This window comes from Thunnus maccoyii, chromosome 14 (assembly GCF_910596095.1).
Source record: "Thunnus maccoyii chromosome 14, fThuMac1.1, whole genome shotgun sequence".
Classification (NCBI taxonomy): domain Eukaryota; kingdom Metazoa; phylum Chordata; class Actinopteri; order Scombriformes; family Scombridae; genus Thunnus; species Thunnus maccoyii.
In genome coordinates, this window is record NC_056546.1 from 28,135,098 (window position 1) to 28,149,486 (window position 14,389).

A 14,389-nucleotide genomic window follows, 5' to 3' on the forward strand; every position below is an offset into this window, starting at 1 on the left:
CTATACATCAGCAAACAGAACCATTACATTCTCATAGATTTTCAAAGATGACATTAGAAGACTATTTTCAAATGATCTCACTATATTTTGCAACTTAATGTGATCATGGGAAATGCAAATAATTCACATTTACACACCAGCTTGTTATCCAACATTACACATACAATGTTTTAATACTTAACTATTAATTTACAAAAGTGAAAAATGCAACATGTGTAAATGTTATCAGCAAACTTGAATGAATCTATTTATCCTGTTGTTTTCTGCTGCAATGGAATCAATAAACTTGTATATTTCACCTTCAACCCCCCCCTCCCCACCAAAAAGATATATTCAAATGAGTAAACTAACCTGCTCCAAGTTTAGCAACCTCCTCAAGATCAGCAGATGTTCTGGCTGAGGCGATGGCCTCTGGGAGCTTCAGAGTGAAGGGCAACACATCCCTTGGAAAGAGAGGAGAGAGTGAAAGGGGAAAATAGTAGGACAAAGAAGAAAATAAAAAGTGAGTGAAAGAGGGCGGGATTGAAAGCCTAAAAGTGTGTGAGTCACTACATTGGAAGAGCGAGGCTTGGCCAGAGGGTAATATGTGCCTGCTGCTCTGCTACCTTTGGGTCTTTTACAGATTTCTTAAGAAAATAGTAATAATCTCAAAATTTTCAGTGTGTTAAATGACATGGCATTTTTAAACTATTGTGCATGGAATGGCATTGTGAGTATTTAAGAAGAATGAAGGTACTTTGAATAAAAGGACTAATTTATTTACACGTCTACACAATTCCAACCCTGTAAAACGGTCGTGTTTAAAAGAAGTGCACACTTTCTTTTACAGCTATGGGTTTGGTGAGGTATGTTTTTTTAATAATTAAAAGTTCACCAACTGACATATGGAATGAACCAAAACTGCTGATGATAGGTTCAGTATTTATGTTGTACATAATTTATCTCAGAAACCAAGATCTTTATGTGCCCAGTTGAGATCTGGTATTTTATCACACAATGTTGACAGTATATAGATACAGTATAATATTATGATTGACGTTTTTCTTTTGGCTTTCGTATATGTGTTACTCGAAGATGTCTTCTTATATTTTGGATGTTTGTCATATAGTCTCTAATTCCATGTGGGATGAGTTACATATGTGGAATGAGATGGAAATAAAAACTAAATAACTAACTAAAAAGGGCAAAACAAAAAATTCCCTCATTAATCAATATGGCATAAAAATATAAATACCTGAGAATAATCAGCACCATGAATATTTTTTTCTGATTTTTAACTTTTTTCTGCTTCATACCATTGCTGGATAACCAATTCTTATGTTCTGCCACTTTTGGCCAACAAAGTGAAGACTGTGAAGGAACCTTTGTGTTTGAAATTATAATGTTAGAATACAAATCCTCCTTCAAAATTCCCCCAAAAATGCCTGCCCTGCTTAAATTGCACTACTGATGGTAACAATTGGTAGAGAAGACAAATTGGAGTCCAGAAAAAAAAAAACCTTTTGTTCTGTGTTCTCTGTGCAACAGAATACTACAGCAGTAGTCATGCATTTCTATTTTAACTGTGTATCCATCTGAAAAAGCATATATGCCTTGTCCCTTATGTAGATAGAGGTTAAAAACTGACTATTTTGAGTGTGTTTTTTTCCCATCCTTGACACTTCCTCTTTTATGATTTGTGGTGTCTTAAGTTGTGTTCGGACTGAACTCACACCAAACACTTCTGACATAAAATGGAGTTTTTTTTGGCGTTACATGATTATAGAAACTTCATAGATTTTGTAAATCAATATACTTAGTCTATGGATTTTGTAGATGGTAGCACTCCATTTTGTTAACAAAAGAAACAGTATGTCATACAAAACCAATATATACCAAATGACACACTGTGTGATTAGCAATAACTTAAGTGTTGCAGCACCTAAAAGATCCTTAATTCCAAAACAACGGGGTTGGTTTTTAAGAACATTCAGCTCAACAACAAATTAAACAGAAAGCATTAAAGAGACAACATTGGGCTGTATGATGTGGATAGATAACTATATACTGTATTTGTATTAAACATACAGGTCAAAACAGATCAGTGTGGTTTTCATGTCCTTGTGTAATAATGGGTAATTTTGAGTGATTAACTCACCTGCTGATGCAGCAGAAAGCCACCAAACGAAACAAGTCTGCAAAGCTTAGGCCTGATCCCTCCAAAGAGAAAGCTGTAAGAGGACAGAACAGAAAGATCAAGACACAATTAAATACAGGAAACTGTCAGAGACCAAAGCTGTTAAAAAGACTGCTCAATATGTTAATTATTTTCATCTGGCTCAAAGAAATGTGAAATCACATGACTGTACAGCAAAAATTGTAGGAACTCTTAAGATGTTAAATCCGGCTTACTCTACAACCATGTATCATGTTTTAACTTATTTCACTGGCAAAGGACAAAGAGGACATACCTTGACAAATAAGCACAAGAGCCAGAGTCAAGGTCAGACCAATGCATGCAAAGGAGTGCTTTAATTCATCTTTATAATCCCTAAATTAACTTGATTTCCCTTAAGGATGCAAGGCGCAGATGAGTATTATGGGTCATAAGATTAACAGGAACAAATAGCTACAAGAATGACTGTGGTGGTAACCACTTTCCCCATGTGGGGATGATTGCTTTATGGATGTGCAAGAGAGCATTTCACTGGAAAACAGATCACACAGATAGTTCAGAGGAGGAAAACCTATTGTCAGTAATAACACTGAATGGGAACTTGTTAGCTCACAACTTGGCACACAATTACAACAGTACACAGTAATGCTTTTGTACAGAGATAATTGGCATCTGTGTGTGTGCGATTAAGAGAGAGTGTGTCCAAAATGTTGATGTGTTCAAATTAAGAACAAAGAAAAAGAAACAAAGCATGTAATTTGGTAAAATGTATTTTTTTGTAGTTTTGTCTTTACATTAAAATCAATTTAACAAACAGCCACACCAGAAAAGGATTTTAAAAAAGAGAGAGATACAGAGAGAGCAAGAGAACAATGCATGTTTACATTTTGCAGGGAATAAAGGAAGTGAGTTAAATCCTAACATATGTCTAGATGTCTGCATGCCTACAACTGTCTCATCTGTCTCAAATCTCCCCTGAGCTCTAATTATCATATTTCTAATACTTCAAACATGAAATTTGTCTGATTTAAATATTGACTTCTATTAGTGAAAGATGTCTTGTCGTAGCTAACTGTCAGTCCGTTGTTCTTTTGTACTTTTCAACTTCAGACCATGCTCACTGCTGCAGCACACAGGTCATTAATCAAGTAAAACACAAGGGTACACCTAATGTGGTGTAAATGTTGGTCAAGTCAAACTGAATGCTAAGATCGGAGAGCTGCTTGAACAGAGTCGGCTCAATTTAGCTTAACAGCTGGATTTAGCTGTGTCTGCTAGCTTACAAACTGGAGATAGTCTGCTTAAATATCTGACTATGGGTGCCAATATCAGAACAATGCTTTTTTCATAATCTATTTTTTGTAGATTATAGGCATGTTATTCTATAAAACATTTAACAAGATAAACCAAACTTCTCAAATACATCAGAGTTTGATGTTACCTTAACATTATGAGCATTACAGGAACGTTAAAAAATATTATTGTAATTTAAAGCTGCACTAATTTCTATTTATATATTAACAGTGGATTAAATAACTATGTATAATGTGAAAGGTATCACTCATTTTGACAAACCCACAGAGAATTTTCACCAACTCTGCAGCCCCCTCCCCCTTAGCTACAGAGTGTTTTAGCATCTTTCTGGACATTTTTTTGTTTTTTACTTCCCACAAATTTATTGTTTTGGTTCAGTCTCACCACTCTCTCTTTTTTAAACATTTTTTTACATTTATTTTTTATGTTTTTGTTGATTTATATTTAATTTTTTTTTAAAAAGTTCAATAAATGCATGATGTTTCCAAAGTCAATGAGTAATCATGTTAAATAATCGTCATCTCAATACTGACCAAAACAATTGTGATTATGATTTTTGCCATAATCGAGCAGCCCTATTCAGTTCAGCATGATTCAGTGTCCAATGTCTAAGACAGGTTCAACAATGTGTGATGAAACAATCAGTTCCCAGTCAAAAAAAAGCATCAAAATGAACCATGTGATTTAGTTTGCTTAAGTACTAAAGACCACCAAGACTTTTGGGTTGCCAGATGGTACGATGGCCAACCAGCCTTCTTTGCTTAAGATGCACAAAACAAGTTCCTGTATCTGGCACACACATACACAATTCTCTGTTAGAGAACACAAGCTCTAACAGGCCACGTCAGTTTAAGCCTAAAGGAGATAAAGGCCTGGATGAGCACAAATTTCCTCCAGTTAAACAGCAGCAAAATTGAAGCTCTCTTTATTGGTATTCATCTCACCTTTGACAGCCAGGACATCCCACTTTCCTCCTCAATTACTCATCTAGGTGTTAGGTTTGACCCTCAGCTGACTTTTGATGACATCTATGCAAAACCTCTTTCTATGACCACAAAAACATCTCTAATCTCCTCCCCTCTCTAACCCTGTCAGATGCAGAGAAACTTGTCCATGCCTTTATCTCCTCATGACTGGACTCCAGCACATTTATCACAGCGCTGCCAGGATCCTGATGAGAGTGTGAAAACACAAACATATAACGCCAATCCTGTTTTCATTGCACTGGCTCCCTGTCTCCTTCAGGATTGACCACAAAGTCCTGCTACTCACATACAAATCCATCAACGGACATGTGCCTCCTTACCTACAGATGTGATCGCACCACAAATATCCACCTGCAGCCTAAGATTTGCCAGCAGCTTGCTCCTCCAGGCCCCCAGTACTAAGCTCCGCACCATGAGGGATCAAGTCTTCTGCTCTGCTGCACCACGCTTGTGGAACAGCCTTCCTAACCAAATAAGGACATCACAGACCCTACACTCTTTTAAAAAAGGCCTAAAAGCCTTTCTATTCATTTTAACTCTGCTTACTATTTTCTTTATGTTGTGTGTTCTATGTAGCACTTAGAAAGTGTGGTACAAATTAAATGTATTATTATTTATTATTAATCCTCAAGTTGCTGAGAAAATGAGTTAAATGCAGTAAAACAGAAATTAATTTTAGTCAGAGCACTTGTGTCAAGGTTTTGATCATTTATTGCAACATAATACACATTAGGCTTGGTGATGTGGCTCTGCTCCTGTGATGTTACAAAAACAAATGTGAGTGAGCTTTATACAGACTGTCCAGAGCTCACAAACCCTCTCTGACTAAACATGAAAACACAAAAAGAAGCACTCTGAATTGAAATCAATGTAAATGTTAAAATAGGTGGGGGCTGAGGAGGTTGAGTCAGGTAAACCTGCAGTGTAGAGGGCAGCGGTGTCACGGCAAGTTACTGATTACCCACAGATTACTTATAGCAACCTGGTGAAGATAAAACTGATAAGATCTCCTAGGGGCCAGGATGTGTTGCGAGGATGTGTTGCATAACAGCTGAAATACACCGGGCATGGAGGCGATGAGTCACGTAGGCGGGGCAGAGTGTGGTTTTCAACCTGCTACACCTGTCACTGCATGCATATTGAGTTTTGCCAAGTGATAATGCAGTTGGTTATGCAGGCTTTGGAAGCGTAGGCTATAATGAGTGAATGAATTAACTAAATTGTTTTAACTATAGGATCATGGATACACATTGTTTTATTTTAATGTGCAATGAAAAAAAAACCCACAAGCTTACACTGCTGCGTCACACTGGCTCTGGCACAATGAGGTATTTATTTTAAATCATTTTTAAACAGTTTGTACTCGTTTTTTTACACAGTTCTATGTCATTTTTACCTGTTGGAAGGCCGCGTAGACGCGTGTAAAGAAAAAAAAAATAGACCGGCTGCATGTGTGGCTTCCGTGGTCAGTGTAACAGTTTCAGTTGAATATAATGGACATGCTGTTTTGACCATTACTCTTACTAGATGTTCTGAACAAAAACAGCTGTGTTAGAAAAACATTATGTGTTGCATCAGGTAGTGGTGAGATAATGACATACGGTACAAGAAAACCGGTTTGAAAAACAGATCCATGAGTTTGAAGGCTTATCAGCTGCCAAAAAGCTGCACAGTGGTTATATTAAGATGATGAAAGACTCTACAATTCTGCAGTGATTACAGTTTTGTCCTCTGTCGCAACGATCGCCAGGTGAACAGGAATATGCGCTGGCAGGTATTTGACTGGTCTTCTCAGAACCGTAGATCAAGTGTTGCAACAAAATTTGAGTTAAATTAAACTCTTTTGATGTATGACTCTGCTGGAGACTCTGCATCGATACCCCCGCTGCATTGGTGCAATGGTCTCATTGAAATTAATTATTACTCTACAATTTCAGTTAACATTCAATTAGATCGCTCATCAGATTGTCCTATATGCATCCAGATGTCACTACATTAGCCTTCCATGCATTACTGTTAACAGACATGTACTATGTTATTTATATAATCATTAAGTTTATACTCTCCTCTTAGCACTGTTTCACCTGCAAATCAAACAAAGACTTTGGTAGTGCAACTGATAGTAGCTGATAGAAAATATACTGTGTTCCGCCTCATTTTCCATGCAGATGCACAATTACAGAACCTTACATGGCCACGTAACTGAGTTCTTGGTTAAAGTTACTACAAAGAACTTTCATTTTGTGTTGATTTTAGCTGTGGACAAAAACATTTCCCATGAGCACCACCACCTAGTGTCATAAAGATCTCGGCTAGCACGTGCATTTGTTTGGAAGCGAGTGAAAGAAAGAAACTACTTATCTTTAATACTGTTTTTCTTTTTTAAACACAGCTGTTTGCAGGATGCATGGCGATGAGGTAATGTATCTGTTTGTGGCTATGTAAGATTAATAACTGTAATATGACAGTGGTGAAACAAAGTTAACTTTGTTTTAGGACCATTCATACACCTAGGTTACAAGTAAGGCTGCATTATTTATTGTGTATTGTTCTCTTCAGGTGAAAAGAGAGACGTCACTGACTCTTCAGTCGACAGAGAAAAGGCAAAGCATGCATGCTTTCGTAGCACAGGCTGCTGTGGGCGGTGACTCACACGCAGCACATACTCTCACTAGGTACGCATTTGGAAATTCCATTCTAGTGCTGACACAGACAAATATGAACACACAGGTACAGCACTAGAAGACTAGAAGACATTCAATATAGTACAGTAGTCTGGTACAGAGATGTTTGATCAAAGCTTCAGGAAAATCCCCGCTTTTCAGGAAACTAAAAATAGAACAGAACAACGAGGAAACGAACAGTGGACTTAGTAATCTACTCATTTAGATGGAGTGATGGAAGAGGAAGAAGTGGTTTAAAAGTGAAGGATACCAAACATCTAACAGACAATAGATACAGTATAATGAAGTCTCTGACACCTTATGTTTATCTTTTTCTCTCTGTTTGAGCCCTCTGTCCAGACTAAAACTGTGAGCAAATGGCTGTGATTCAGTGGACTGATTGAGGGCAGGTGTCTAACAAACACTGCTGGCACTCGTTCTTTGTGTTTCTATGTGTTCATGTATTGTATGCATGTAAAAATTTAAGTGAATATCAAAATGATGGCACTTATTCTTTGTGTTTCTCTGTATGCAGGCCAGAGTCTGCTCCAGGTGCCGTGTCCAAAGACAAGTTGGCATCGTGAGGGCTCAAGTGTGTTGTCGGTCCATGGTGGTGGCTCAGAGAGTGCTGCTGCATGGTGATGAGTAAAGTGTAAACTGACTGGAGGAAGCAAGCAACCTGCAGTGCAGCGGACCTTCGACCTCAGACAAGTGAGACAGTGAGCCTTGTACTGTACTTTAAATAGTTTAATAATAGAGTATTGCCAGCCCAGTTCATGTTTCTGCACAAGCTTAATGTGAATACTACAAATACTTCTCTAAGCTAGGTTGAATGAGTACAGCAGCCCGGGTATTTCAGTTGAGGAACTGAGACAGTTTTTTGTTGTTACTTGTGATCACAAATAACATCCGAGGGGGCGGAGAAAACAGTGTATACATTGATAACTTGTTCCACTTTCTTATTCCACTCATGTAAGATGAGCTTTATATATTTGAAAAACTAAAAAAAAAACCAAATTCATGAAGCAAGAGTTCAGATGCTTACTGTACTGGCTCTCCCTGACAGGGAAGTCTTTGACAGGAGTCACAGAGTCTTTGTCCATGCGTAGAGAGATGACCTTTCTCTGCAGGCTGGTTGACTTCCTCACCACAAATGTCTGCAGGCCAGGAGAGGAAACATCCAATCAGGTTTACTCATTACATAAGAACTCTTGATGGAATTTTGTGTGGAGAGTTTGTAATATGGCAAGAAATGCTGACATCTACACTGCTTCCCTTATGTATATACAGTATATTTACCTACATTTATGTGCTGTATGTGTATTATTTTGAAATTATGATAGTAAGAGAAAGTAAATCAGGTTCATTAGATTACTGTGAATGCAGACTACAGCTAGAATGGTAGCTTTGCTTGACTGGACAGTGTTCATGATTTGTTAATTAGCAAAGTGATTCTTTAACACTGCTCTTATTTTTTTGTTATTTATACACACTCAATTCACAAATCACTTTCCCTGGGGGGAAATACATTAAAGGCCCCAAAAACACATTTTCTCAATCAACTTCTTTCTAGGAGCAAAGGGCTTTAACATTTCTATCCATAAAATAAGCCAGAACAGTTGTGGTTTTATGATTGGATTTGTAAGAAATGTACTTTGCCATAACACAGGTACATGTCAAGATTTAACTTTGTCTCAACAGTCCGCTCAATGGATGGAAATACTTTGCTGACACTGGTGACAGTTGAATTGTGAACTGTGTCAGAGAGGTTTATTGGTGGTGATGCTTTTGGAGGATGTAGTTTGTGGTGTATACAGCATTATACTGTACAGGTGTAAGATTTATTAGGTGTATATGTGCTAAGAAGTGAAGTTTTCAACCAAAGTGAAAGCTTTAAATCAACAGTGTTGGATACAAGACGCTGCTGTTCCCTCACCCCTGTGGGTTGGCTCTGTAGTATACGGGTGGCATCCTGGTGGTTGAGGCCCAGCTGTAGCCACACAGCATGTGTATTCACCAGTCTGTCCAAAACACTGAGCCGCCGATGGAGGGAGTCATAGCCCGAATCTCTGGCTCCGGCTGACCCTGTCCCGATCCCAGGACAGGGTGAAGCCTGCAGGAAGAGACCTCCCACCTCTTCACCCAGCCTGAAAACAGGACCAAACAAAAACAAGAAATTATATCACAAGAGTAACATCTAGATTCCTGACTGATATATCGGTCAGTCGATATTATCGCCAATATTGGCCTATCACAGATATATTGGTATATTATAGCAATATATTTTTTTTTATTATTTAAAATTATATAGGAAGAATTTTATGTATATTTGATCCTTTTTTGTTAATTCAAGTTTAATATATGCGTAGATATGTTCTATGTGTTTTTTTATTTACAGTTATTTATAATTATTAACGTTTACTGTTTCAGTGCACTGCAAGTTTATTGTTAAGCTGTAAAATATCATGCCTCCATTACACATCTTCTTCACAAGTGTTTTATAATCACATTTGATGGATCATTGCAAAAAAATGTTTATGTATATATTCTATATGTATAAGATTATCAACCGATATACTGATTGGTCGGGCCCTCATGATATCACCAATCCATGTTCTGACAAATGGCACACATGCTGTATTGATTGTAAAGCTCTTGATGCAAATGTATGAATTGTGACATTGGGCTGACTTTTGTTTTTATCATTATTTCTCCTGCTCACATACATGATGTAAATAACAAACATGTATAAAACACTGGTAATGAAAATCACAATGCTGATGTCTATACAGTCATTTCTGTTGTTTGTGGATAATAAACAGAAACAACAGAACCGCTCCAGCAATTAAATGTGCACAAATAAAGTGAGGCAATAAATAAAGTAAATAAATAAATAAAGTCTCCTTTCTAATTACATCATGATTATTTCAACCACCACAGCTAGTACTGGCTTTACCACACGCACACACACACACACACACACACACACACACACACACACACACACACACACACAACACAAGCATGCACAAACACAAACACACAAACCTAAATACAATGTGTGGGCTGCACTAAAATGATCATTATTTCAAGTGTTGACAGTTTGAGAAAAAAACATCAGTTTTCAAGATGTCCACTAACTCATTCATGATTCCAAAACAGATAAATAACTGGAATTCATGACAGTGTGCCTCACACTTCACACTTCCTCAACAGTTAGCAGGTACTTTCCGAATTCTACAGAAGCTGTGTCTTAGAAGAGGAATTAATCACCAGACTTGTGCACAAAACATTCCAGAGTGAGAGGGTTGAGATCATTTACAAACAAATGATGAGCATCTATAGAGCACATAAGCATAGACTCTTTGCATCTTTATCAGAGGTTTGTCTGGGATCGAGATTTTCTACAAGTTCCAGATGTTTTCCAGGTTCATAGACTGACAAAGTCCACACACACACACACACACACACACACACACACACACCCTACGTAACAGTTCCCGGAGAACTAATCAGTTTGTTATTCTATCTGCTGATTCCTGGCATATCTGACTATCACACTCAACACAGCATTTCACACTGACACAACATTTAAAGGCCTGTCAAGTGTGCTCCCTGCTGGTAGCCTTGAGGAACTGTGCTATATTAAGTGCCAGTACTGGCTGGGATGGCTGGGACATACAAAAGTATCCACACACACACACAAACACACACACACACACACGCTCACCCAAGAAGTGTATCTGTCTTGTGGTCTCCTTCAGCTGGCTCAGTCTTTTTTCCCATCTCCTTCTTCAAAGTACCAATTTCCGAGGCAAATGAGTCGATCAGCTACAGAGAGAAGATAATTGCTCAGAGATCAGTTCAGTCAACTTCAACTTTATCTAAAATGCACATCAACCAAAGAGTCTCTATACACTTTATAGGTTCAGATATAACAGACACACAACTATGAGACCTCACATGTACAAAAATAAATAAATAAATAAAATACACACACACACACACACAGACACAAACAGAATCCAAAACTACAGATAAGAATGTTAATGTAACATCAGGTTCAGAAATTAAAAACTTTGTATAGCAACATGAACAGAATTGCACCAACAGTATCAGAGTAGAAATCAACTGAATGGTCCAGCCTACCTCCCAAATTTTCAGTGGGAGTAGAGCTGCAACTGACAATTATTAATTGACTGATTTATTTTATTTCATGGATTATTAGACACAGAAAAAAAATAAAAATCCAAAGGATAACATGTTAAAGTGAAAACATTTATTTCCAAAATGGTCCCAAGATGTTAAAAGACAAAGAAACATAAAGAAGCACGAGACATTCAACATAAAAAACAACACAATCCTGAAATCCAAAAACACATCAACACAATTTAAGAAATAAAAAATAACAGATTTAATTATAAATCTGTTACCTTGTTCCATTCAAACATCCTAACCTGACTTCTAGAAGCCCCTCACATATTTAAAACCTTGAGGTGTAACAGAAGGCTACAACATGGCACCAGTGTAAAAAAATGAACTTCTGTCTACATTATTCACTTGAGGCACTTTACCTGATCGCACACTGGCCCTGGAATTATAGTTATGCTGAGTATGAACCATTGTTATCTGAGAACACAAGTGTTGAGGAGCATACCCATTGATAACATTGTACATATGGTGCAGCTTCTGTTGTTCTGCTCTGAGCTGTCCTGGCAGCAGTCCTATCCTTCTGAATTCATCACTGCCAACATGAGTCTGAGGAGATGCATTTAATAAATACCAAATAATGTTATTTTGCATCAGCTGCAATTTGTTCCTAAGTTTAGCTTTCAAACCACTATACCAAGCAGAGCATGTTTATTCAAAGTGACACTATCAATGATTTCCATCATCTAATCACCTGCAGGTTATTTACTCGATTAGTTGTTTTGTCTATAAAATGTCAGAAAACAGAAAAAAATATAATTACCTATAGCCCAAGGAGACGTGTTCAAATTGTGCATTTCATTTGAAGAACAAGAAAGGGTTTGGCATTTATGCTTGAAAAATTACAAAACCAATATTGTTGCAGCTCTATGTGGGAGTTTATTCCAAAGAAGGAAGAGAAAAAAAGAAGGTAAAGGATGTGATGGAGTATTATTAGACTGGAAGATACAAGAGGCATTTTCAGCCTCTGTAAGCTTGATGTTGTGTGTGTGTGTGTGTGTGTGTGTGTGTCTCTGTGTGTATGTGTGAGACAATCTACCCCCAGCCTAACCACTTCCCACTGACCAACTAAGGTTACTAAAGAGGAACACTTGTAGGAAACAATTGATAAAAGCCTGTCTGTGACTGAAGCTTCATGTATGAAACGGTTTGTCAGGGGAGACATAAATAACTCTACTGGGAGAACAACAAGCCTCCACAGGTCACACAGAGGTCAGCTGTCATCATTTACTGTTCAGTGGAATAGCTTCAGGTATGAACAATGTTGTTCAGTGTTCTTTTAAATTAAAAATGTTTGATTAAAACTTCATTTTAATTAATTACATTCACTTGAGACTGACCCCTTGCAGTGCTGCACCATTATTAGCTAACACACAAATTCCTCTATTTGCAAAAAAGGTAAACCTGCTGATGTTTTTCATTAAAAATGCTGCATCCACCTGATTTAATCAGTTGTGTAGACCGGCTGTATACTAAAACAAACTTTAACTGGCATGTGTACCGCAGCCAAATGGTGGGTTTGTGACCAAAAGGAAGCGGCACATTGAGAATGCTATGCTGCAGTGTGCTTCACTTGCCACGAGTCAACAGTGTTTTTGTTACATTATTGGCTGCATTTGGGTCCCACCGTCACTCACAAGCTGCTTATTCTAGTGTCAACACCATAAACCAGGAGCAGTGACTTCCTGGAGTCCTGTTGTCACCATGACGACGACCAGCTGTCGTAACTCTCATCTAGACAGTGGATATGTGTTTTCCCAAAATGTCAAGCTATTCAAACTTGAGTCCATCATTATACAGCTACATAAATAGATAATAATAACAAAAATGACGATAATCATTATATTTATTGATAATGAAAATAATTGTTTGGCAAAAGTCCTACATTTTTTAAATTCTTTTGTTAATCTGCTGCCAAAATATTAGAAATACTCATTGAAAACATGTATGCAACTGTTGAAAAAACATTAAAAGCAATACAGGAATAAAAATATTCAACACATTCAAACATTTGTTGGCCAGATGCAGAGAAAGCAAATAAGCATATTATTGTACTTTAAATTGAGTTTGAAATCATCATTATACATCATTATATAATCATATATTATCAGTTATTATAAGACATTCATATCTGCAAAATGTGTTTTCTCTGTGTGAATTTACATCATCGCTGCAGAAACTGTATGTTCTCTCTTCTGGCTGCTCATGTTTTGGGGTATCTTTAAATCTAGAAATTTTGAAATGATGAAGATATGTATTACCTTTATTATACTATTACTATTATTTTCATGGTTTTAGACAGCTCTTTTGTTGTTTCTAAGGTGTCATATTAAGATCTAGGATGCTGTCTTTTATATGACTCTTATTAGCAATTTTATTCATGATTTCAAGTCACATTTTGGTATAACACTCATTTTGAAAAGATGATTTTTACTCTAAAAGAGGCTTCAAAAAAAAAAAAAAAAAAAAATAGCACTGCTTGGTCAAACATGTGGCAAACTTAATTGCCACTTCCCAGTAGAGGTCTCCATTTCTTACCACACGTGCTGCACACTGTAACTGAAATGTGACTACTGTTGCCCTCCTCCTCACCCCTGTGTGAGTTCTATTAAAGCCATGCTGAATCAGTGCATTTACTACCCTTTAGACTCTGAGCAAGCCTTTCTAAAAAAACTACTCACAAGACCACATGTTTACCCTGACTCAACCTTTTAAGTCAGCCAGTCACTCACACACATATGTATTGACACACAAAGTGACAATGTTGTTGTGCTTGTAGCTTAAAGACCTTTTTAACAATCAACAGGTGGTGAACGAGCCCTTCATATGAGGCATCTAAGTAAGCGTGTGATGGATTATGTGCTATTGTATGTTTGAAACTGTACATTGTCCCCAGTAAATGCAACACCAGCTTTCGTTTCACAGGAATACTGGATTTCCTGGAAGACTGAGCCTGATTCATTTCTTTGTGACACTGGCGTCATTCGTTTCACTTCCCTCTAATCTGTCTAGTTGGGCAATCTTTCTGTTGGACATCTGCTGTAACATCATGAGCAGGCTGA

General features: G+C 37.4%; 1 protein-coding gene across 2 annotated transcripts in view; it reads right to left on the reverse strand.

Annotated features, from left to right (window-relative positions):
* rin2a (Ras and Rab interactor 2a) overlaps positions 1–14,389 on the reverse strand; it is a 56,791-nt gene that overhangs the window by 20,409 nt on the left and 21,993 nt on the right. For both annotated transcript variants that reach the window (XM_042433964.1, XM_042433963.1), the window contains exons 3-7: positions 10,849–10,949; positions 9,055–9,265; positions 8,164–8,275; positions 2,138–2,210; positions 352–443 (exon numbers count right to left, since the gene is read on the reverse strand). In XM_042433964.1, the coding sequence (XP_042289898.1) occupies positions 352–443; positions 2,138–2,210; positions 8,164–8,275; positions 9,055–9,265; positions 10,849–10,949 (589 nt within the window). The remainder of the gene's footprint in view (positions 1–351; positions 444–2,137; positions 2,211–8,163; positions 8,276–9,054; positions 9,266–10,848; positions 10,950–14,389) is intronic.